We start from the raw sequence: 23,116 nt of genomic DNA, 5'->3' as shown, positions 1-23,116 counted from the left end.
CCAGATCAGCGGCACAGCCATGGGCACCTGCATGGCCCCACAGTATGCCAACATCTTCATGGCAGATTTAGAACAACGTTTCCTAAACTCCTACCCACTCAAACCTCTCTTGTACCTGCGATACATTGACAATATTTTTATTGTCAATAAAACATAAATTGTTACATCCACACGTAACACAGGTTCCCATACATGCAAACTAACAATATGTAACAGATCATGGTAAGAATCAAAGTTTAGTTAGCAACGCTTATTGCGCATGCGTATTAGATTAGGTAATGACATATGTATTAAATATGAAATGAGGTGATGAATATTAAATATTAAAATGATGTAATGATTTATGTGATTGGTTAAATTGAAATCCTTTGTCTGAAATGTTATAAATACCCCTGCCTGACCATTGGGCGGGGTTCCAGTATTCCGAAATGATTCGACTGTAACCTTATTGCTTTGCAATAAACATAATGGACTCCTAACTCCTCTTGTCTCTGAGTTTTATTGGCTAACTCAGAAGATAAGCCATTTTTGGCTTACAACATTTGATCCCGGCGCTATCCCCGTGCGGCGCTGGAGCAGTTCGCAGGCGGCGCTGCTGTGTAGCATGCATGTGCGGTGTCACTGCACATGCACGCTGCATAGTGGTTTGCCGGCGGCAAGCCACTCCAGCGCTGTGCGGGGATGGTGCCAGGGTCCTCCGTTCGCGGCTGCAGCTGCAGGCGGGGGGGGGGGTCCCACGCCATCCCCCGTGTGGCACTGGAGCGGTGCTGGCAGAGGCACCGGCGGAGGCGCCACTGCATGGTGCACATGTGTGGTGTCACTACATATGATGCATGCATTGTTTCCAGGCCTTTGATCATTTTGGTTGCCCTCTTCTGAACACGTTCCACCTTGTCAGTATCCTTCTTGAACTGTGGTGCCCAGAACTGGACACAGTACTCCAGGTGAGGTCTGACCAGAGCAGAATACAGTGGTACTATTACGGTACTTCCCTTGATCTAGATGCTATGCTCCTCTTGATGCAGCCCAGAATTGCATTGGCTCTTTTAGCTGCTGCATCACACTGTTGACTCATGTCAACTTTGTGGTCTACCAAGACTCCTAGATCCTTTTCACATGTACTGCTCTCAAGCCAGGTGTCTCCCATCCTGTATTTGTGCCTTTTATTTTTTTATTTTTTTATTTTGCCCCAGTGTAGTACTTTACATTTCTCCCTGTTAAAATTCATCTTGTTTGCTTTGGCCCAGTTGTCTAACCTGTTAAGGTCATTTTGAAGTGTGATCCTGTCCTCTGGGGTATTAGCCACCCCTCCCAATTTGGTGCCATCTGCAAACTTGCTCAGGATGCCCTCAAGCCCATCATCCAAGTCATTGATAAAGATGTTGAATAAGACTGGGCCCAAGACAGAACCCTGTGGCCTAGTCACTTCTCTCCAGGATGAAGAGGAGCCACTGATGAGCACCCTTTGGGTTCGGTCTGTCAGCCAGTTACAAATCCACTGAATGGTAGCATTGTCTAGCCCGCATTTTACCAGCTTCTTTACAAGAATATCATGGGGCATCTTGTCAAAGGCCTTGCTGATATCGAGATAGGCTATATCCACAGCATTCCCTTCATCTACCAGGCTTGTAATTCTGTCAAAAAATGAGATCAGATTAGTCTGACATGACCTATTTTTCAGAAACCCATGCTGACTTTTAGTGATCACAGCGTTTCTTTCTAGGTGCTCACAGACCGTTTGCTTAATGATCTGCTCTAGAATCTTTCCTGGTATTGATGTCAGGCTGACTGGGCGGTAATTGTTTGGGTCCTCTCTTTTCCCCTTTTAGAAAATAGGGACAACATTTGCCCTCCTCCAGTCTGCTGGAACTTCGCCTGTTCTCCAGGAATTCTCAAAGATTATTGCCAGTGGTTCTGAAATCACCTATGCCAGTTCATCTGGCCCTGGAGACTTGAATACATCTAAACTAGCCAAGTATTCTTGTACTACCGCCTTACTTGTTCAGGGTTGTGTTTTCCCTGCTGAATCATCTGCTCCATATTCTTCAGGTCGGGCATTGTTTTCTTTTTTGGAGAAGACTGAGGCAAAGAAGGTATTGAGGAGTTCTGCCCTTTCTCTGTCCCCTGTTTGCATTTCACCATCTTCTCCCCTAAGTGACCCCACTGTTTCCTTGTTCTTCCTTTTGCTACGGACATACCCATAAAAGCCCTTTTTGTTGCTTTTAACCTCTCTAGCAAGCCTGAGTTCATTCTGTTCTTTAGCTTTTCTGACTTTGTCTCTACATGTGCTGGCTATTTGTTTGAATTCCTCTCTGGTGGTTTCCCCCTTTTTTCATTTTTTGTACATACTGTATCCCTTTTAAATCTTAACTCAGTTAAAAGTTCTTTAGATAGCCACCCTGGCTTCTTTAGGCACCTTCCAATATATCTATATATTTTTTTAAAAAAAAATTAAGTCTTGTCTTTGCTTATTTTATGCACTGTGACATGCTGCTGTTATTATTGATTATAGTTTAGAAATTATTTGCTGTAATTGTTAATAGTGAATATTTGCTGATATTTTATTTTTGTGTATCATTATGTTTTAATTGATTTTTAAATGTTATTTTTATTTTAAATGTTATTTTTATTTAATATAAGTGGTTTATGTTTTTATTATGACATTTTTATAATGGATCAGATTGTTTTAAGGTTTGTAATCTTTGTTGTTTCTTCAGCTTTGTAAACCCCCTTTTGTAGTGTACAGTAATATAGAAAGGCAGTATACAATTTCATAGAATCATAGAATCTTAGAGTTGGATGGTACCCCAAGGATCATCTAGTCAAACCCCCTGCAATGCAGGAATTTCAGCTGACGTATCCATGACAAATGGCCATCCAACTTCTGCTTTAAAAAGCCCATCTCCCAAAGGAGACTGTTCCACTGTCAGAAAGTTCTTCCTGATGTTTAGTCAGAATCTCCTTTCTTGTCACTTGAAGCCATTGGTTCAAGTCCTCCCCTCCAGAGCAGGAGAGAACAAGTCTTCCGTGTGATATCCCGTCCTTGGGATATTTGAAGATGGCTATTAAATTTTCTCTCATTCTCCTCTTCTTCAGGCTAAATATACCCAGCTCCCTCAACCATCCCTCATAAGGCTTGGTTTCCAGACCCTTGATCATCTTGGTTGCCCTCCTCTGCACATGTTCCAGCTTTTCTGTATCCTTCTAAAATTGTGATGCCCAGAATTGGACATAGTGTTCCAGGTGTGGTCTGTATTCTGGACTGAACAACGGGAGCTCACCCCCGTCGCAGGGATTTGAACCGCCAGCCTTCTGATCGGCAAGACCCGTGTCCCCAATAAAATCTATAGACAGGTCTAACCTCCACAAGGTACCACAAAGGTCTTCAAAGGTCTGGGTGAACAGAAATGCCCTAAGACCAAAGGGTCTCGTTGATGGGTTGTTGTTGTTTTACCTGGGAGATGACAACGGAAAATTTTCACTTCCGTCCTGCTGCCCTTCCTAGGGTCTGGAAATGCCTGCAGCAAGGTCACAAGAAGTGCTATGGCTTACTCCATGAACATTTGTTGTTAAACCTGGTTAAAAGAAAAGAATGTCCACTCTCTTCCACCTTCTGCCCTTACCTCTGTCCCTCCTTCCTTCACCTCCTGCTCGAGGAATTCCCCATAGAACCTGTTTTCTGAGATATAAGTGAGCTTCTGGTCTGGGCAGAAGGCAAAGTCTGTTTTTAAAACGTGCTATAATAAAAGTTCAAGAAAACTAGCACAGGAAAGTATAATACACAGCACAGAACTGAAAATGAAAAAGGAAAGCTAGTAATCAAACGAAAAGCCAGGTCTAAGCGCCACCTGTACCACAAAGGTCTAAAAAGGTCTAAAATGTCCTAAGGCCAAAGAATCTCAATCACAGTGGTACCTCGGGTTACAGACGCTTCAGGTTACAGACTCCGCTAACCCAGAAATAGTACCTCTGGTTAAGAACTTTGCTTCAGGATGAGAACAGAAATTGTGCGGCAGCAGCAGGACAAGTGGTATGTCAGGTTAAGAACGGACCTCCATAACGAATTAAGTCCTTAACCTGAGGTACCACTGTATGGGGGATTTCTACCAGGGAGATGACAAGGGACAATTTTCACTTCTACCCTGCTGGCCTTCCTGGAGTCCAGTAATGCCTGCGGGTCACAAAACGGCTTTAGCCTTTTTTTTTTTACAACGGTTTGTTGCAAAAGCTGGTTGGAAAGACAAGAATGTCCACTCTGTCCCACTTCAAGTCCTCACCTCTGTACCTCCTGCTTCAGGAGTTCTCTATATAACCTGTTTCCTGAGATCAGGAAGTCAGCTGGTGGTCTGGGCAGCAGACAAAGCTTGACCATCATGCGTTGTGGTGGCCTTCTCCTCCTTGTGGGGCTTCTCGCTCTCTGGGGTCAACTGACTCCTGCCTCCAGCCAGAATCTAGGTAAGAACTTTCTTCTCTTCCTCCCAAGGTGCTGGCATGAACATTGGCTTCTAGCAAGATTTCCAACATTGTCTACCCATTGACAAATGCCTTCCTTTCTCCTTCTCAAGATAATAGCAAAGGAGAAGAAGGTGGTTGTGTCATTGAGATGTCTTGTTTTTGGAGAGTTCCAGGCAGACCTCTGAAGACAACAGTGCCCACTTGAGGATGGCTGGGATCCTCTGGGTTCCAGACACAAGAGAACTCCATTGAAACTGCACAGAGAGGGTCTCTCCAGCCAAAAGGCATCTCTCAGCCACAGAACCCTCGAACTGTCAGGTTGGAAGGGAGCCCAAGGGTCACTGAGGGCTCTGCTCTTTTGCAGAGAAGCCTGGACGATGCCCCCCAAGACATCCAGGTTCGGGAATCTGCATTGCAGACTGTAATGATGACTGGAACTGCTCTGGTGTTCAGAAGTGCTGCGGTGGATGCCCACGATAGTGCCTGCTGCTGCGCCTTGTCCTCCTCCTGCTGCTGGGCGCCTCTGCCTCGGCGGGGGCGGCCCCGCCGTGCCCCTCCTCGCCACCCAGCATGGACTTGGTGCAGGGGCTGGCCTGGCACGCCTCCGTGGTGATCGAGGGCAAGGTGCTAGCTCACAGCGTGGTGGAGCCAGGAGGAGGCGGAGGCGGCGGAGGAGGAGGAGGGGAAGAAGCAGGGGCGTAGGAAGGCAATTTGGTACCCAGGGTCAAAAAACTTTTTGTCACACACACCCCATTGAAATTACAAAAAAAGAAAGATGAGTCACTCCCTCCCTGAGAAACACATTCGACCTCACCTGGAATACTGTGTCCAGTTCTGGGCACCTCAGTTCAAGAAAGATACTGACAAGCTGGAACGTGTCCAGAGGAGGGCAACCAAAATGGTCAAAGGCCTGGAAACAATGCCTTATGAGGAACGGCTTAGGGAGCTGGATATGTTTAGCCTGGAGAAGAGAAGGTTAAGGGGTGATATGATAGCCATGTTCAAATATATAAAAGGATGTCATATAGAAGAGGGTGAAAGGTTGTTTTCTGCTGCTCCAGAGAAGCGGACACGGAGCAATGGATTCAAGCTACAAGAAATAAGATTCCACCTAAACATTAGGAAGAAATTCCTGACAGTAAGAGCTGTTCGACAGTGGAATTTGCTGCCAAGGAGTGTGGTGGAGTCTCCTTTTTTGGAGGTCTTTAAGCGGAGGCTTGACAGCCATTTGTCAGGAATGCTTTGATGGTGTTTTCTGCTTGTCAGGAGGTTGGACTGGATGGCCCTTGTGGTCTCTTCCAACTCTATGATTCTATGACTCTTTCCAACAAAAGCACCCTCCCCTGCAGACTGTGAACGTGTGTTGGTTAAACAATATAGGAAGGCGATTAGGGGGAACAATGTAAAGAGCAATTTAGCCAGCAGAGTTTGATCATATTCTAGAGAGCCAGTCAGACAGCAGATTTTATTGCAAATTCAACACAAAAGGGCAAGGTGAGGCTAATCAAGCTGCTGGCATGGCAAACAATGCTGTTGTTAAGTAGCCTCGCCTCCCCCGCGCCACCAGATAGAAAAACACCCACATTCCTTGCCCTTTGCCTCTCCAGCCCTCCCCTCCCCTCCCCTCCCCACTCCTTCAGAATAATAAAATACAGCAAAGTATTTTTTTTTCAGACCAGAAGGAGGAAGCTTAGATTTGCGTTCCCTGGCTACTTCTGCTCTCTCTCTGTGTGTGTGCCTATCTGCCACATGTACTTCCAAAAGCAAGAGAAGTTCCCATTCACCGCCGTCCCAGCAGCAGGCTCCTCTCAATTAAATCCCCCCAGACTCGCAATTTCATCGAAAGGAAGACACCCTGCCCTGCAAGAAGTTTCTTTTCTGCCGTCCCTTCTTCCTCCTCCCTGCTTCTCTCCCCCCCCTCCCCTGGCACCTCCCATATCACTATCCTTGTCTGGAAACTGGAGATCCATGCTTTCGTCTGCAGCTTTCTTTTGTATTTTTCTGAGGCTGCCGCGCAGAGGTGAGGGACAGGGCTGCGGCCCAGAGTGACACCCCCGATTGGCTGGCTGGCGATGACGTGACCGGGACCCCCAGGGGACGTGGCCAACGTCCACGCCCCCCCAAGGGGAGGGGGCAGTCCTCTGCTCTTTTCCCTGCCAAAAAGACGGAGAGGAAAACAAAGACGGAGAGAAGAACAAAAGCGTGTGCCGCACCGCGCGCTTTTCTCTCTCCTTTTTTTAGTTTCTAGGGGCGTACCCCCCCTGGGTACGCCTGTGTTCTAGGGGGGCAGCTGCCCCCTTCTGCCACCCTGGCTACGCCTATGTTGGCCATCCCTTCCAACTCTACAAATCTATAAGGGAGCCGTCCTGGAGCCCAGAGTGGGCTGACTTAAAAGACCCCCACCCCACTGCCAGGCAGTCATGTAGTTGTTCTGTTCCAGGGAAGCCAGGATACTGCCCCCCACCAAAAGACGGTGGACTATGTGTGGAGAAATGTCGTGGAGATGATTCATGTCTTGGGGACGAGAAATGCTGCAGCAACGGCTGTGGCCACACTTGCCAAAGTCCGCTAAAGGGTAAGAAGTCCTTTCCCCTCAGAAGCAGACTGGGGTCTTGGGGTGCAACAGTCTTGCCTTTAGTAGGATGTCCCCTATATCAGAGGGAGGTGGGGTGTATGGGAAAGAGCTGGGACCCCTAGCCTGTGAGCTCTTTCCTGAGGAGCTCATCAAGAACAGAGAGGTTAGAATCCAGCCATTCAGCAGCTGTTAAGATTCTTAGCTTGATAAATTCCCCAGGACTTCAAGAGGTAAGCAGGTGCAGGAAGGGAGTCTCTGGTGCCCAGTCCATAGCTGGAAAGAATGTGGCATCAAGGGACAGGGGTGGCCACAGTGGGGGAACTTAGCCAGCCCAAGCAATGACTGGTCCAGCTTCAGCCCAGATGTCCATCCCTCTGCTGGGAGGGAGAAAGGGTAAAACCTGGAGCCTCTTCATCTGGGCTGGGCTCATCCTAGAAATCCACAATCTTTGGTTGCTGGGGTTTGAAAAAGCCATAACTAATTCTACACCACTGTTGCCCTCCTTTCAAAAGATGTCTCTGAGCCATAATATTGTTCTGTGTTGCAGAAAGGCCTGGAAAGTGCCCTGCCTTTCCTGCAGTAGTGGATCCACCTTGCCAAAAGAAATGTCATAGCGATGGTGGTTGTCCCTCTCCCATGAAATGCTGCAAAAAAATGTGCTCCATGGTCTGCATTAATCCAGGTAAGAGGCTGAGCCCCTTGTGGAAGGACACAGCACAACAAGGCAGCGCTGTTTAGGGAAGCTTTTAATGTTTGATGGATTTCTGTATTTCAATATTTTGTTGGAAGCCGCCCAGAATGGCTGAGGGAACCCAGCCAGATGGGCAGGGTATAAAAAATTATTATTATTATTATTATTATTATTATTATTATTATTATTATTATTAGACAGCTGCTGGTGCTGATGATTTATTGTTATTTATTGAGTCCCCCATAACAGCAGCCAGAGAAGCAAAACATCATTCTGGCAGTAAGAGCCCTTTGACAGTGGAATAGATTCCACCAGCAGACTAGAACTGTCAGGTTGGAAGGGAGCCCAAGAGTCATCGATGGCTTTGCTCTTTTGCAGAGAAGCCTGGACGATGCCCCAGACATACAGGTTCAGGAATCTGCGTGGCAGAATGTGACCATGACTGGAACTGCCCCGGTGTTAAGAAGTGCTGCGGGAGTTGCCCACGAGGCTGCATTGATCCTGTCTAAGGTGAGATGATTTTGAATTTGGTGGAGGGTGGGGTGCAGTGGGACAGACATTTTCTTTAATGCAGGAGCCAGACTGACTGGGGTTTGTGGAAGGTTTTGGAGTCTCAGAGCTCAAAATATCCGGTAGCCTTTCCTTTGTAAATCTGCCTGTGCTTTGCTACCCACAACTTAAATGCATGACCTTTCCCATACCCTTTCAAACACATACATCTGGAGAGTATCCCTAGCCTGACTCAGAGCTCAGAATATTTGGTGGCCTTGCTTTTCCTTCTTTCCCGCATTTCTTCAGCTTAATGCAGGCATCCAAACCGGCCCTCCAGATGTTTTGGACTACAATTCCCATCATCCCCGACCACTGGTCCTGTTAGCTAGGGATCATGGGAGTTGTAGGCCAAAACATCTGGAGGGCCGCAGTTTGGGGATGCCTGGCTTAATGCATATATTTGGAGGTGTTGTAGATGGCCCTTGATATCTATCTAATATATAAAATAGTGAAATGTTGCCACACTGCCGTTTGGCCACAGGAAGGTGGAGTTGCAAGCTTGATGCAGGCATGATGAGAGTTGGTGGATGAGCAGCCCAGAAGGCCTTGCAACAGACTGCAGCAGCTGCCCTGCTCCTCTGGCTTCTCTGCCTGCCAGGCCTGGTGCGTCTGCCACAGGAATCCACACACCCCAAGTGGCTGACTCTGCTACTGGCCACCCTGGAGAAGACGAGGGGATGATTCTCCCTGCCCACTCATCCTGTGCAGTGGAGAGCACTTGCAATGGCTCAAAGGACTTTAGTATGGAGCTTGTGTGTGGAAGCTGCAGCTGTCCATTGTGACCCTCTTGGTCTTCTTCCCTTCAGCTTCTCTTCGGGAGCCAGTGTGGTGTAGTGGTTAAGAGCGGTGGACTTGTAATCTGGTGAACCGAGTTCACTTCCCCACTCCTCCCCATGCAGCTGCTGGGTGACCTTGGGCTAGTCATACTTTTCTGGAGTCTCTCAGCCCCACTCACCTCACAGAGTTTTTGTTGTGGGGGAGGAAGGGAAAGGAGAATGTTAGCCGCTTTGAGGCTCCTTCGGGTAGTGATAAAGCGGGATATCAAATCCAAACTCTTCTTCTTCTGCAGCAGACCTTGGCTGGACCGGATGCCCGGAAAGAATGAGTGGAGCTTAGCCTGTATCATCTGAAGACCTGCTGACCCCTCCAAATATGGCAATCAAGGCACCATGATCAGGGACCTTGGCTTTCCACCAACTTGTCAGGTTTCTGGTGGTTGAGCAAAGTTTGCTCATTCCAGCATCCTCTTTTCTCTTTCACACAATAAAGGTATTGAATCATTTGCATTCTAGACAGTGTGTGTGTGTGTGTGTGTGTGTGTGTGTGTGTGTTCCCTGCTTCCTTCTCCAGTGTTGTCCCCAACTTTGTTGTCCCAATGGGGCAGGGTTGGGGAACCTTCAACCCACCTTCCAATCTTGACCCCCCAGCCTTCCACATTTGGCCCTCAAGGTCATTTGGGGCAAGCCATACCCACTTGTCCAACACCTAGAATCATAGAATCATAGAATCATAGAGTTGGAAGAGACCACAAGGGCCATCCAGTCCAACCCCCTGCCAAGCAGGAAACACCATCAAAGCATTCCTGACAGATGGCTGTCAAGCCTCTGCTTAAAGACCTCCAAAGAAGGAGACTCCACCACACTCCTTGGCAGCAAATTCCACTGCCGAACAGCTCTTACTGTCAGGAAGTTCTTCCTAATGTTTAGGTGGAATTTTCTTTCTTGTAGTTTGAATCCGTTGCTCCGTGTCCGCTTCTCTGGAGCAGCAGAAAACAACCTTTCTCCCTCCTCTATATGACATCCTTTTATATATTTGAACATGGTTATCATATCACCCCTTAACCTTCTCTTCTCCAGGCTAAACATACCCAGCTCCCTAAGCCGTTCCTCATAAGGCATCGTTTCCAGGCCTTTGACCATTTTGGTTGCCCTCTTCTGGACACGTTCCAGCTTATCAGTATCCTTCTTGAACTGTGGTGCCCAGAACTGGACACAATACTCCAGGTGAGGTCTGACCAGAGCAGAATACAGTGGTACTATTACTTCCCTTGATCTAGATGCTATACTCCTATTGATGCAGCCCAGAATTGCATTGGCTTTTTTAGCTGCTGCATCACACTGCTGACTCATGTCAAGTTTGTGGTCAACCAAAACTCCTAGATCCTTTTCACATGTACTGCTCTCAAGCCAGGTGTCTCCCATCCTGTATTTGTGCCTTTCATTTTTTTTGCCCAAGTGTAGTACTTTACATTTCTCCTTGTTAAAATTCATCTTGTTTGCTTTGGCCCAGTTGTCTAATCTGTTAAGGTCATTCTGAAGTGTGATCCTGTCCTCTGGGGTGTTAGCCACCCCTCCCAATTTGGTGTCATCTGCAAACTTGCTCAGGATTCCCTCAAGCCCATCATCCAAGTCATTGATAAAGATGTTGAACAAGACTGGGCCCAAGACAGAACCCTGTGGCACCCCACTAGTCACTACTCTCCAGGATGAGGAGGAGCCATTGATGAGCACCCTTTGGGTTCGGTCAGTAAGCCAGCTACAAATCCACTGAATGGTAGCATTGTCTAGCCCACATTTTACCAGCTTCTTTACAAGAATATCATGGGGCACCTTGTCAAAGGCCTTGCTGAAATCAAGATAGGCTACATCCACAGCGTTCCCTTCATCTACCAGGCTTGTAATTCTGTCAAAAAATGAGATCAGATTAGTCTGACATGACTTATTTTTCAGGAACCCATGCTGACTTTTAGTGATCACAGAGTTTCTTTCTAGGTGCTCACAGACTGTTTGCTTAATGATCTGCTCTAGAATCTTTCCTGGTATTGATGTCAGGCTGACTGGGCGGTAATTGTTTGGGTCCTCTCTTTTCCCCTTTTTGAAAATAGGGACAACATTTGCCCTCCTCCAGTCTGCTGGAACTTCGCCTGTTCTCCAGGAATTTTCAAAGATTATTGCCAGTGGTTCTGAAATCACCTCTGCCAGTTCTTTTAATACTCTTGGATGTAGTTCATCTGGCCCTGGAGACTTGAATACATCTAAACTAGCCAAGTATTCTTGTACTACCTCCTTACTTATCCTGGGCTGTGTTTCCCCTGCTGAATCATCTGCTCCATATTCTTCAGGTCGGGCGTTTTTTTCTTTCTTGGAGAAGACTGAGGCAAAGAAGGCATTGAGGAGTTCTGCCCTTTCTCTGTCCCCTGTTTGCATTTCACCATCTTCTCCTCTGAGTGACCCCACTGTTTCCTTGTTTTTCCTTTTGCTACGGACATACCCATAAAAGCCCTTTTTGTTGCTTTTAACCTCTCTGGCGAGCCTGAGTTCATTCTGTGCTTTAGCTTTTCTGACTTTGTCTCTACACGTGCTGGCTATATGTTTGAATTCCTCTCTGGAGATTTCCCCCCTTTTCCATTTTTTGTACATATCCCTTTTAAATCTTAACTCAGTCAAAAGTTCTTTAGATAGCCAGCCTGGCTTCTTTAGGCACCTTCCATGTTTCCGTCTCATTGGTATTGCCTGAAGTTGTGCTTTTAATATCTCCCTTTTAACAAACTCCCAACCATCATGAACTCCCTTCCCTTTTAGTATTACTGTCCATGGGATTTCACCCAGCGTTTCCCTAAGTTTTCTGAAGTCGGCTTTCTTAAAGTCTAGAATATGGACCTTAGTATGCTTGGTTGCTCCTTTCCGCTGGATAATAAACTCCAGAAGAGCATGGTCACTCCCACCTAATGATCCTGCCACTTCTACCCCACTAACCAAGTCATCACTATTGGTTAGGACCAGATCTAAAATGGCTGATCCTCTTGTTGCTTCTCCCACTTTCTGGACAATGAAGTTGTCTGCAAGGCCAGTGAGGAATCTGTTCGACCTTATGCTCTTGGCTGAGTTTGACATCCAACAAATATCAGGATAGTTGAAATCCCCCATTACTACTATCTCACTTCCTTTGGAAGTGATAAACCTGATGTGATACACATTTTGGCGGCCATGAGAAATAGGGTGGGGCTTGCGCAAAGCCCACTTTGGATGGCTCCCAAATCACCCAGCAACCAGCACAGGGGGTTGCAGTGGGTGGGAGGCCATGGAGGGTCCACCTTCAGGCAAGAGGGATGGCCCTTTCAAGGCAGCAGAGCTTAGAAGAAGTTGCCGGGGGCAGAGACTTCAAACGGCTCAGTTTTGCTCAATGGAGAAATCTGCTGCCTTGGAGCTCTCGGTGTTTCTACAAGACCTGACCTGAGGCAGCCCCCAGCACTGCTTTGGAGAATCATTTGGGAATGGGGAGAGATCCAGGGGCCTGTCATCCCAGCCTTATGTTGCCTCCCCCTGGGAGTCCTGGAATGCTGAGCAGGTTAGACGGGGTAGAGAAAGGATTTGGTGGGAGCAGACATCATGCCACTAGTCAGCAGATCCCAGGCCTGCCTGTCTTGTTCTGCCTGGGGAGCCATTTCCCGAGATGGGTCTTGCCAGCTGGGGAGTGGAGGTGCCTGGCAGGTGGCTTTTCTCAGAAAAAATCTCTTCCCACCTATGCTCTTCATCCTCCTTTTAAGAACAAGACACATTCATTTCACAGAATCATATACTTGCAGAGTTGCTAAGTTGTGTGTACAGTATATGTGAAATAAATATATCATAAAGACACCATAGTCTCCACTGTCCTTGAATCCAAGGAAACCAATGCCTGGGGAAGTGACTGGTCCCCCTGGATTCTTGCACTGCTTGGAGGTTGGGGTGACATGCAACCTGATTAATTGCCATTTTCAGTGGCAATGGGTGCCATGGTTTTCAGAAGCCACTTTGAGGGATGTGGAAGGTTTGTTCAAAACTCTGGTGTTTAGGGAAGTATTTAATGTTTGATGTTTTATTGTGCTTTTAACATTTGGTTGGGAGCCGCTCAGAGTAGCTGGAGAAATTCAGCCAGATGGGCGGGGTATAGATAATAAATGATGGTGATGGTGATGTTTGATCAATCATATGTGTGCACGATTGCAGCCTTAACTGCAGGGTGCCCAAAGGACACCCTGACTTCCTTTAGTAATTTCCTCTTGGAAGTGGCCCCAGCTCTCAGCCCTTTCCCACTCCACTCAGAGCAGGAATATGGCAAAAAGGCAGGAGCTGGTTTCAGAGGAGAAGGGGAATCCCCTCAAGAAGGAGACTAAGTGGGATAGGATGACTATTCTTTATTGGAATGAGAGAAAAGAAGAGCCTCTTGGATTTTTTTAATGACATAGTGTTGTGGAGATGTGCCTTGACCTCTAGAGCATTAGACACCAGGATGGGACAATGATTCTGGGTCTCCACTTGGGTTCTGCTGTAGACAAGACGAGAGAGATTTAAAGTTGAAGAAGAGGTTCTGTCCTTGTAGGAAAACTGAGTCATACCTGCAATTATTTAATCAATTCATTGAAGATCTCCCCCACCCCTTCAAAACCAATTTCCAGAGTCTTCCACAAGTGCAACTGGGGGATAGGTTAGTGCTGGGTCTAATTAGGCAAAGTTCTGAGGAGCGGTTGAAAATTTTCTGCCCCATTAAAACATAAGGAAGTGAACTGCTGGCACAGTTTTATTCTGGAGAAGGAATGCTGTCAGTTCTCAGAGGTATCCACTAGGTGGCTCTGTGCAATGCCTACATATTCCTTAGTTATGAAATGCGATGGCAAATTTCAGAGCTTAGAGTCAGACTGTAAGTACTGAAGAATTATTTTGTGGGTGACTGAAGCCAATAGGAGGCTGAACCAAGTGAAGAGGAAGTGGCTTCAGTTCAGCTCTTTGTTCATGTTCATCATTCTCCCCTAGAATCTTCACAACAACCCTGTGTGGAAGGTCACAGGGAGAGTTAGTAGCTGTAGAAATGGAACTCCACAGAGAGTAGGAATAAATGGACAGTTTCCCCAATGGAGGGGTGAAGAAAGTGGAGTCCCCCAAGGATGTGCTTTACTTTTTTTACCTGGTTCATAAGCCACCTGGAGTTCAACCCTAACTCTGGTGAAGTGGCCACCCCAAATTTACCAACCACCTGCCTGATTTCTCATCACTCCTGGTTGCGGTGAGATTCATCTGTTCTGATTAGGTTGTTTACTCAGAAGATTTCCACGCTTTGGGGGCTCTACCAAATTTTGCCACACATCCTTCCTTGTTGCAATTAAAGCAAATTACTTTTCTGGGTTGAGCCTTGCCCCACCCTCTTTCAATTGGGACACAGAGCTTGAGTTACAATGTCTTGAACTCCTTACTGGAGATAAGGGAGACATTCAGGGTGAGTCCCAGCACCTCTTTTTCTATAAAAATAGCACTGAATAGAACCATGGTATTGTGGAGCTGGAACAGACCCCAAGGGTCATTCAGTCCAGCCCCTGGTGAGGCAGGAATCTCAACTCAAGCAAGCATGACAGAGGTCATCCAATCTCTGCTTAAACACATCCAATAAAAAAAGAGTCAAAGGGAGTACATTGCAGTGTTGAACAGCTCTTACTGTCAAAGTTCTTCCTGATGTTTAATCAGAATCTCCACTCTTATAATTTGTTCGGGTCCTACCCTCCAGAGCAGGAGAAAACAAACTTGCTCCATCTTCCTTTAGATCAGGGGTCAGCAACCTTTTTCAGCCATGGGCCGGTCCACCACTCCACAGACCATGTGGTGGGCCGGACTATATTTTTTTGGGGGGGGGGATGAACGAATTCCTATGCCCCACAAATAACCCAGGGATGCATTTTAAATAAAAGGACACATTCTACTCATGTAAAAACACGCTGATTCCCGGACCGTCCGCGGGCCAAATTGAGAATGCGACTGGGCCGCATCCGGCCCACCGGCCTTAGGTTGCCTATCCCTGCTTTAGATATTCGAAGGTGGCTATCCTATCTCCCCTCAGTCTCTTCTTTCCCAGGCTAAACATACCTGGCTCCTTCAACTGTTCCTCATAAGCAGGGGTCAGCAAACTTTTTCAGCAGGGGGCCGGTCCACTGTCCCTCAGGCCTTGTAGGGGGCCAGACTATATTTTGGAGAAAAAAAATGAACAAATTCCTATGCCCCACAAATAACCCAGAGATGCATTTTAAATAAAAGGACACATTCTACTCATGTAAAAACATGGTGATTCCTGGACCGTCCGCGGGCCGGATTTAGAAGGTGATTGGGCCACATCCGGCCCCCGGGCCTTAGTTTGGGGACCCCTGCTCATAAGGCTTTGTTTCCAGACCCTGGATCATTCTTGGTCACCCTCTGTTTTGAGCTTCTCAATATCCTTCTTAAAATTTGGCACCCAGAACAGGACACAGTATTCCAGGTCTAAGTTAGATGACCTCCTTGTTGCTCCTGTGATTCTTTCACTTTCTGGGCAATGACATTGTCAGCGAGGCAATGGAGAGATTTGTTCAACCTTATATTCTTGGCAGTGTGTGGAATTATTCCTATACTATCAAAAGTTAGATTCCTGGAATGGGAGAAGTGGAAGAGACCCTCCAGGGTCATCTAGTCTAACCCCCCCTGCAAGGTGGGATTCTCCACTCCAGCAGTCATAGGGCAGGTAGCCATCCAACCTCTGCTTCTTCATAGCAAACTTTTCCAGCTTTTCATTTCCAACAATGAGGGGGGGTGCTGCAAAGTTGTTCTGTGGCTTGGGAATTCGAAAGAGATTTTGGTTCAGTTTACAGAACAACACTTGGCTTAGGAAATAAAATGTGCACACAATTATCAGGAAACACTTAAAAGGGACGTCCAAGTGCTTGCAGTGATATTCTAGAGAAATCTTGTTTTTATATTATTATTATTATTGTTGTTATTACTACTACTATTGGAACGCCCTCCCACCAGATGTCAAAAAGAAAAATATGGTAATTACCAGATTTTTAGAGGGCATCTGAAGGCAGCCCTGTTTAGGGAAGCTTTTAATCTTTAAGAAATTAGTGTATTCTGTTGGAAGCCACCCAGAGTGGCTGGGGAAACCCAGCCAGATGGGCGGGGTATAAATAATAAATTGTTGTTGTTGTTGTTGTTGTTGTTGTTGTTGTTTTGCTTTGCTTTACCTGTTAAGCAGAAGGTTAGTGGTTTGAGCCCACCAAGGAACAGCTATGGGCAGGGGGTTGGGCTAGATGACCCTTGGGGTCCCATTCTATTGTACCACTCCATGCTTTTAGATGTGAAGGATCCTCAGCGTGTCCCTTCCCACTCTCCTCTCCTCCCCTTCCACGATTCAGGACATTTCTCCTCCAAGCATGAAGTGGCGGGGGGGGGGCGGGGGCAGAGAGAACCACATTTTCATCCTCAGGGCTCTGTCCTCAGACCGACCTCTTCTTCCTTCCTTCAAAAACAAGCAAACAGCCCAAGGGCGCCAGGTCATTCCGCCGAAAGAATCGTGGGTGGCAAGGCCTCCTCTGTGGAGCAGGTCGCGCCTGTCTCCAGATACGGAAACAGCCGCCTTGCGAGTCGCCAAACCGGTACATCGAGAATCTGTCCTCGTATTCTTTGGCAGCCGAAAACTCTCACTGCTCCACGGGCAAAAAGACTCCGGCGAACTCCGAGAGGCTCAACCGCACCCACCGGGTGCGCGGACCCCCGAACCGGCCCCCGAGGATTGCCAGGGGCCGCCTGGCGCAGCTCCCTGCCCTCGAGGAAGCCTGGCCTGGAGGCGAGCGGCGGAGTGGCGGGCCCCAGGCCTGGTTCGCCCGCGGAGATTTCGAGCCCGAGCCTCAGCGGTTCGGAGGGGTTCGCCGCACCGGAGGAAGGAGAGGGCGGCCCGCGGGGCAGCGGCGGCGGCACCCTTTGCCAGGAGGGAGCGCCGGGGGAAGATGACGCCGCTGTCGCCTCGACGACAACCCAGCAAGGACACCGGGTGGTGCCTGAAGACGCGGCGACGAGTGGCGACGAGGAGGACGGCCCGTCCAGAAAGCCCCCAGGGGTCCCCGGGGACGCGCTTGAGCCCGAGCGGCCGGCGTCGGGGTCTGAAGGGGAGTTGGACTGCATCCTCCCGGCGCCCGGTGGATCGGAGGATGCGAAGGGCGCGGCGGGGACGGGCGAGAACGAGCCCAGCGCGTTCCCCGACGGAGAGGAGGATGCGGAGTCCGAGTGCCCCATCTGCACAGAGGTTTACGACGGCGACGTCCACCGCCCGTCGCGCCTGAATTGTGGCCACGAGCTGTGCGCGCGCTGCCTGGGCGCTGTCCTGGAGGCGTCGGGCGCCGCCGAAATCGGCCGCGCGCGCTGCCCGCTGTGCCGCCAGAAGACGCCGGTGGTGGAGTGGGAGATCCGGAAGCTGCAGGAGGAGATGCTTTTGCTGGAGGCGCCGCAGGAATCGGCGGCCGGGCGCGCGGAATATGAGCCCTTGCCCGAACGGCGGCCCGGCGCCTGGGGCCGCCTGGAGCACCGCTTCCAGGTGCGCTTCCGCGCCAGCCGCCCCGAGCACGGCGCCCTGCCCTGCCTGCGCTACCCGCTCGGGATGGTGCAGGGGCTGGAGCGGCTGGAGCGGCGCAGCCGCTGGCTCTACCGGTTGGTCCTGCTGGTCCTGCTGGCCGCCGAGACGCTCAGCCTGCTGGTCTTCTTCCTGCCGCTGCTGGTGGTCTTCCTGCTCTTCGCCATCCTGGAGAGGTAGCAGGGAGTTCCGTAGGATAGGAGAGGAGTGGCTCTCGAACTCGGATCTTCGTGGGAGGGGGGCGCGGGGGCCTTTCAAAGGGTTGCAGGATTCGGAGGCAAGGAAGCGCCTTGCACATGACAAGCAGAATTCGAACAGGAGAGCGGGAGCGCTTTGCGCATTGCAAACAGGATTCGAACTCAAGCCTTTGGTTGAGCAGGAAGCCCTTTGCAGAGCCCGAAACGGATTCGAATTGGAGAGTGACTCCGCCCTCTCCCCTCCAGCTGTCGCCAAGGGGGTGCGAAAGTGCTGAGGGATTGGGCAGTGGAGATGAGAGAGTGGCCTCCTTCTGGGAGCCGAGAGTGGTGAGGAGGAGAAAAGGAGCCCGAGGGTCATTTAGCCCAACCTCCTGAGAGACAGACATCTCCATCTGAGCATCCAGAACAGATGGCCACCCAACCTCTGCTTGGAAACCTCCAATGGGATATTCAAGAAACAGAACTATAATGGCTGAGAGTCGTCCTCATCCCCCTTCTCCTCCATTAATTCATCAACCTCTCCTTTAAAGCCATCCAAGTCGGTGGCCCAAACTACCTCCTGCAGCCGGGAGTTCCAGGGTTTAGCTATGGGCCAAGTAAAGGAGGATTTTCTTTCACCTTTTTGCGGAATGGAGTCAGCTGGTGTAGCCCTTTGGGGTACCTCCTCCCCCACCCCACTGCTAGGGGGTCGGGGAGACCATCCTTTCACTGAAGATTCCTGCCTTGCAGCAGTTTGGGCTCGATGATGGAGTCCCCTCATATTGTAGCTACCATTCCATGTTTTCATATCTGTGATTCTTGCCTTGGTTGAAGACCCTGTGGGCCCCTCCCCGCTCTCTCCTTCTACAATTCTAAAATTGGATAGGATAAAGACAATTCTTTTTTTAAAAAAACAATTTATTAAATTTTCAAATAAACACATTAGACAATAACAAAACATTCAACAACAAACACAACAACACACAATAAACACAATTTTTTCTCCTTTTAACATCTATTCCATTATCTCAAATTCACTGTGCTCTGCCGAGCTTTGACTTCCCTCCCTCCCCTCATTCGGTTTTCTTATCCACTCCTATCTCGCAGTTCCTTTACTCCCTCTACATAGAGTCATTTTGTAGGATTTATTTCAATCCTGCAAGTGTCTTTAAACTTCTACAGTTCCTCTCCATATAGTCCACAAATTTACTCCAGTCTTTTTGGAACTTTGCCTCTCCCTGGTTTCTGATCCTGGCAGTCAGCCTTGCTAATTCCGCATAGTCCATCATTTTCATCTGCCACTCTTCAATCGTCGGTAACTCCTGAGTTTTCCATTTTTGGGCTAACAAAGTCCTAGCCGCGGTTGTCGCATACATAAATAATACTTGGTCTCCTTTTGCAATCGCCTGACCTATGTGTCCCAATAAAAAAGCCTCCGGTTTTTTGGGGAAAGTGTATTTAAAGATCTTTTTCAGCTCATTATATATCATTTGCCCAAATCTTTTAATTTTTTCGCATGTCCACCACATATGATAAAATTCACCATCCTTCTCTTTACATTTCCAGCATGTTTTGCTACTTATCCTATACATCTTAGCTAATTTTACTGGTGTTAAATACCATCTATACATCATCTTCAAGACATTCTCTTTCAGGGCAGTACATGCAGTAAATTTCAATGTTTGATTCCACAATTTCAACCATGCATCATATTCAATATTATACCCAAAATCTTTTGCTCATTTTATCATCACATCTTTTGTCATTTCATCTTTCATATACCATTCTAACAACAAATCATACATTTTTGACAACAATTTTGTTCTGCCTTCCAACAATTCTATTTGAAATTTGGACCTTTTATCTTCAAAACCTATTTTTTTATCATTTGTAAACACATCATTTACTTGGTGATACTGCAACCATCTAGTCAGAAATTCTTTTATTTCATCATAGGGTTTCAACTTCCATCCCTTTTCTGATTTCATCAATATCTCCTCGTAAGTGGCCCTCTTCCCCTCCATATTTATTTTTTTGACCGTCAACACCTCCACTGGTGAAATCCACCATGGGGTCTGAGTTTCTAACAGCGATTTGTTTCTTTCCCACACCTCATATAAGGACCTCCTTATCACATGATTTGTAAAACCTTCATGAATTCTTTTTTTGTCGTACCAAAGATATGCGTGCCAACCAAATCTGTTGTCGTATCCTTCCAAATCTAATAAATCTGTATTTCCCAATGTTATCCATTCTCTTAACCAACAGAGACAGGGTGCCTCATAATATGTCCGATAGGATAAAGACAATTCAACAGGGTGGGTTGCCTTCTCTTCTGAATTGAATTATTGCCTGGAACCGGCAGCTACAGAGCGAAGTCTGGCCTCTCTTTTTTTTGCCTGCCGCCCCGCCACCGGCAGCTGCAGAGCAGAGCGCTCCGCAGCGCCAAGCGCTCGGAATGCCCTGCAGCGGCCTGGCCTCTTTTTTTCTTTTTTGCCTGCCGCCCCGCCACCGGAACAGGCAGCTGCAGAGAGGAGCGCCCAGCAGCGCCGGGCGGAGCGCTGAGCCAGCGGCCTGCTGCCTTGGTGCCTGGAACCGGCTGCTGCTGCAGCACCGCCCAGAGCGCCCAGCAGCACCCCGAGCCAGCTGCCTGGCCCCTCCGAGGAGGCCTTAAGGTACAAGACATCCCCTGAAAATAAGACACCGTGTGTTTTTTTGAGGTAAAAAAAAGAATAAGACGGTGTCTTTAAAAAGGGGGAACACGGTAAATTCTGCACTAGCTGAAGTTTCCAAACTGTCTTCAGAGGCAGCCCTACGTAGAACGCATTGCAGTAATCTAACCTTGAGGTTACCAGAGCATGGACAATAGGGGTTAGACTGTCGGCTACGAGTGATCGCCAAAGAGAAGAAGAGACTGTCTCTGTCCAGATAGGGGCGTAGCTGGGCCACCAGCCAAAGCTGATGGAAGCCATTCTGGGCCACTGAGACCACCTGAGTCTCAAGCGACAGCAAAGATCCAGGAGGACCCCCAAACTGTGAAGCTGCTCCTTCAGGGGAAGTGTAACCCCATCAAGAGCAGGTGACCTGCCAGCCATCCATTCGAGGGAACCACCCACTAACAGGGCCTTCGTCTTATCTGGATTGAGCTTCAGTTTGTTGGCTCCATTATTGAGGCAAAACACTGGTCCAGCACATCCACTGCCTCACCTGCAGATGTAATTGAGAAATAGAGCTGTGTGTCATCAGCATATTGCTAGCAACTACTCCAAACCTCAGATAACCCCACTTAGAGGTTTCATGTAGATGTTAAACAATGTGGGGGATAGGATTGAGCCCTGTGGAACCCCACATGGAAGGTTCCACCGGGCTGAATAGCAGGGCCGGCTCTACATAGCCCCCCGGTGGTGCAGTGCACCATGGCGGGGGACTGGTAAGCTGGGCGCCGGCCTGGCAAGGAGGGCGCCGCACGGCAAAGCCGCGCGGAAACCAATTGCGCCCTGCGAGGGCGGGGCGGGCGGCGGAGCGATCGCCCCTCAGCACCAGGGCGCGCGATCTGCTCAAGATGGCCCTGCTGAATAGCATTCGCTAAGCAACACCCTTTGGACTGGATGACCCTCAGGGTCATAGAATCATAGAGTTGGAAGAGACCACAAGGGCCATCCAGTCCAACCCCCTGCCAAGCAGGAAACACCATCAAAGCATTCTTGACATATGCCTGTCAAGCCTCTGCTTAAAGACCTCCAAAGAAGAAGACTCTACCACACTCCTTGGTATCAAATTCCACTGCCGAACAGTTCTTACTGTCAGGATGTTCTTCCTAATGTTTAGGTGGAATCTTCTTTCTAAACATTAGGAAGAACATTAGGTCCCTTCCCTGTCAGGCATTCTAGGATTTAATAGCTATGATTCCGGCTTTGAGGGGGGTTGGGCTGGATGACCCTGGGGCACCTACCCTGTTTCTCCAAAAATAAGACGTAGCCATAAAATAAGCCATAGCAGGATTTTTAAGCATTCAAGGAATATACGCCATACCCCAAAAATAAGACATAGCGATAGGCAGTTTAACCTTGTAGGTTAAACTGTACCATACTTAATTAAAAAATAAGACATCCCCTGAAAATAAGCCATAGTAGGGTTTTTTTGAGGAAAAATAAATATAAGACGTGTCTTATTTTTGGAGAAACACGGTATAGGACTCAAACCCACCTCCTTGGCGTCACCCTTTCTCCTCCTGCCATTTACTCAGTTTGGTTTGCTCTGCGGGCACCTTGGGCTGTGCCCTTTCTCCAAAGGAGTTGCTTCCCAAAATGGACTTTGATTTTTTAATCTTTTTCTGCACACACACTGCTGATTAGAAATCAAGGCAGCCTTGACCTTGGTGAAACCTCCAGTGCCAGAGGCAGTCTATCTAGATTCCGTCATCATCACAATCAGCATCACTATTATTATTTATAAGACTTATGAGGAGGAGGAGGAGGAGCCTGGAAGGGTGCCTTCTGCTGTACCTGAGGAACTAAGTGCTTCCCACAGTCCCTGGTCCAAGAGTCCAGAGGGGGCAGCAGGTGGGAGTCCATGGAGGGTCCACCTTCAGGTGAGAGCGCTGGCCTGTTCAAGGGGGCAGACCATGGGCAAAGTTGCCTGGGGGCAGAGACTTCAGAAGGCTCAGTTTGGCCGCTGGAGCAAGTGGCTGCCTTGGAGCTGCCAGGGTTTCTACAAGTGAGTACCCAGGAAATCACCAAGCTAGACTCGTGGTGGCAGTCGCCCTTCTTCTGATAGGAAGTATTTTGCAAGGGGATGGTGGGTCAGTTGTGGTGGAGTGAGAAATGTCCCTCTTTTCATCTGAGGAGCATTGGCCTGATCCAGCAGACTCTTCTTACGTTCTTAGGGATGTGAGGCTTGTCAGCCCCAGCCGCAGTTCAGCTCTGTTCCCACCGCACCTGGAACCTCTTCTTCTCATGAAAGCAGCCCAGGTGGGTAATGACATCCGCTTTGGGGAGGGGAACACAACTGCCTCCTGCAGCCAAGGGGCCCTTTCCCCTTTGGCACAGACGGCTGAATGGCCCAAGCACAAGGCCACCCAGACTCAAGGCTGGCATCGGGTCTCCTGGGTTTGGGCTGCACTTCCCCTGGTACTTGGAAGTGCCTGGAGGCAACTCCTCATTTCTGTGATCCTTTCAAAATGCATTTTGATAACAGAAGAGGCACGCCTAGGAGGACTCAGCGGAGTCATCGCCTGCCTACGAATGGGGTGCTGGCTTGGAAACG

At 48.5% G+C, this 23,116-nt stretch overlaps 3 protein-coding genes across 3 annotated transcripts in view; all 3 read left to right on the top strand.

Moving 5' to 3' along the window:
- The window catches only part of LOC132592472 (uncharacterized), a 36,535-nt gene extending 31,600 nt beyond the window's left edge, over window positions 1–4,935 (top strand). The window contains exon 6 of the mRNA XM_088673524.1: window positions 4,820–4,935. Within this exon, the coding sequence (XP_088529650.1) occupies window positions 4,820–4,935 (116 nt within the window). The remainder of the gene's footprint in view (window positions 1–4,819) is intronic.
- LOC132592495 (uncharacterized) lies at window positions 4,359–9,555 on the top strand. Its single transcript, XM_088673543.1, has 5 exons — window positions 4,359–4,455; window positions 6,896–7,030; window positions 7,578–7,712; window positions 8,100–8,231; window positions 9,346–9,555. The coding sequence occupies exons 1-4, from the start codon at window positions 4,374–4,376 to the stop codon at window positions 8,228–8,230; spliced, it is 483 nt and encodes a 160-aa protein (XP_088529669.1). The 5' UTR covers window positions 4,359–4,373; the 3' UTR covers window position 8,231; window positions 9,346–9,555.
- Window positions 9,556–16,394: 6,839 nt separating this feature from the next.
- On the top strand, window positions 16,395–20,095 carry LOC132592494 (uncharacterized). The gene has a single exon (XM_060277503.2). It carries the CDS (start codon window positions 16,395–16,397, stop codon window positions 17,853–17,855), a length of 1,461 nt encoding a protein of 486 aa, XP_060133486.2. The 3' UTR covers window positions 17,856–20,095.
- Window positions 20,096–23,116: the final 3,021 nt, after the last annotated feature.

The sequence above is a fragment of the Zootoca vivipara genome, chromosome 7 (genome assembly GCF_965207765.1).
Source record: "Zootoca vivipara chromosome 7, rZooViv2.hap1.1, whole genome shotgun sequence".
Classification (NCBI taxonomy): domain Eukaryota; kingdom Metazoa; phylum Chordata; class Lepidosauria; order Squamata; family Lacertidae; genus Zootoca; species Zootoca vivipara.
Note: the sequence above shows the minus strand (reverse complement) of the source record. Positions and strands in the feature narration are given on the sequence as shown.

Coding starts and splice junctions, on each gene's coding strand:
- LOC132592495 (XM_088673543.1), top strand. CDS start 4,374: ATGCGTTGTGGTGGCCTTCTCCTCCTTGTGGGGCTTCTCGCTCTCTGG. Junction 4,456..6,895: donor TGCCTCCAGCCAGAATCTAG/GTAAGAACTTTC, acceptor GTTCTGTTCCAG/GGAAGCCAGGATACTGCCCC. Junction 7,713..8,099: donor CATGGTCTGCATTAATCCAG/GTAAGAGGCTGA, acceptor GCTCTTTTGCAG/AGAAGCCTGGACGATGCCCC.
- LOC132592494 (XM_060277503.2), top strand. CDS start 16,395: ATGCTTTTAGATGTGAAGGATCCTCAGCGTGTCCCTTCCCACTCTCCT.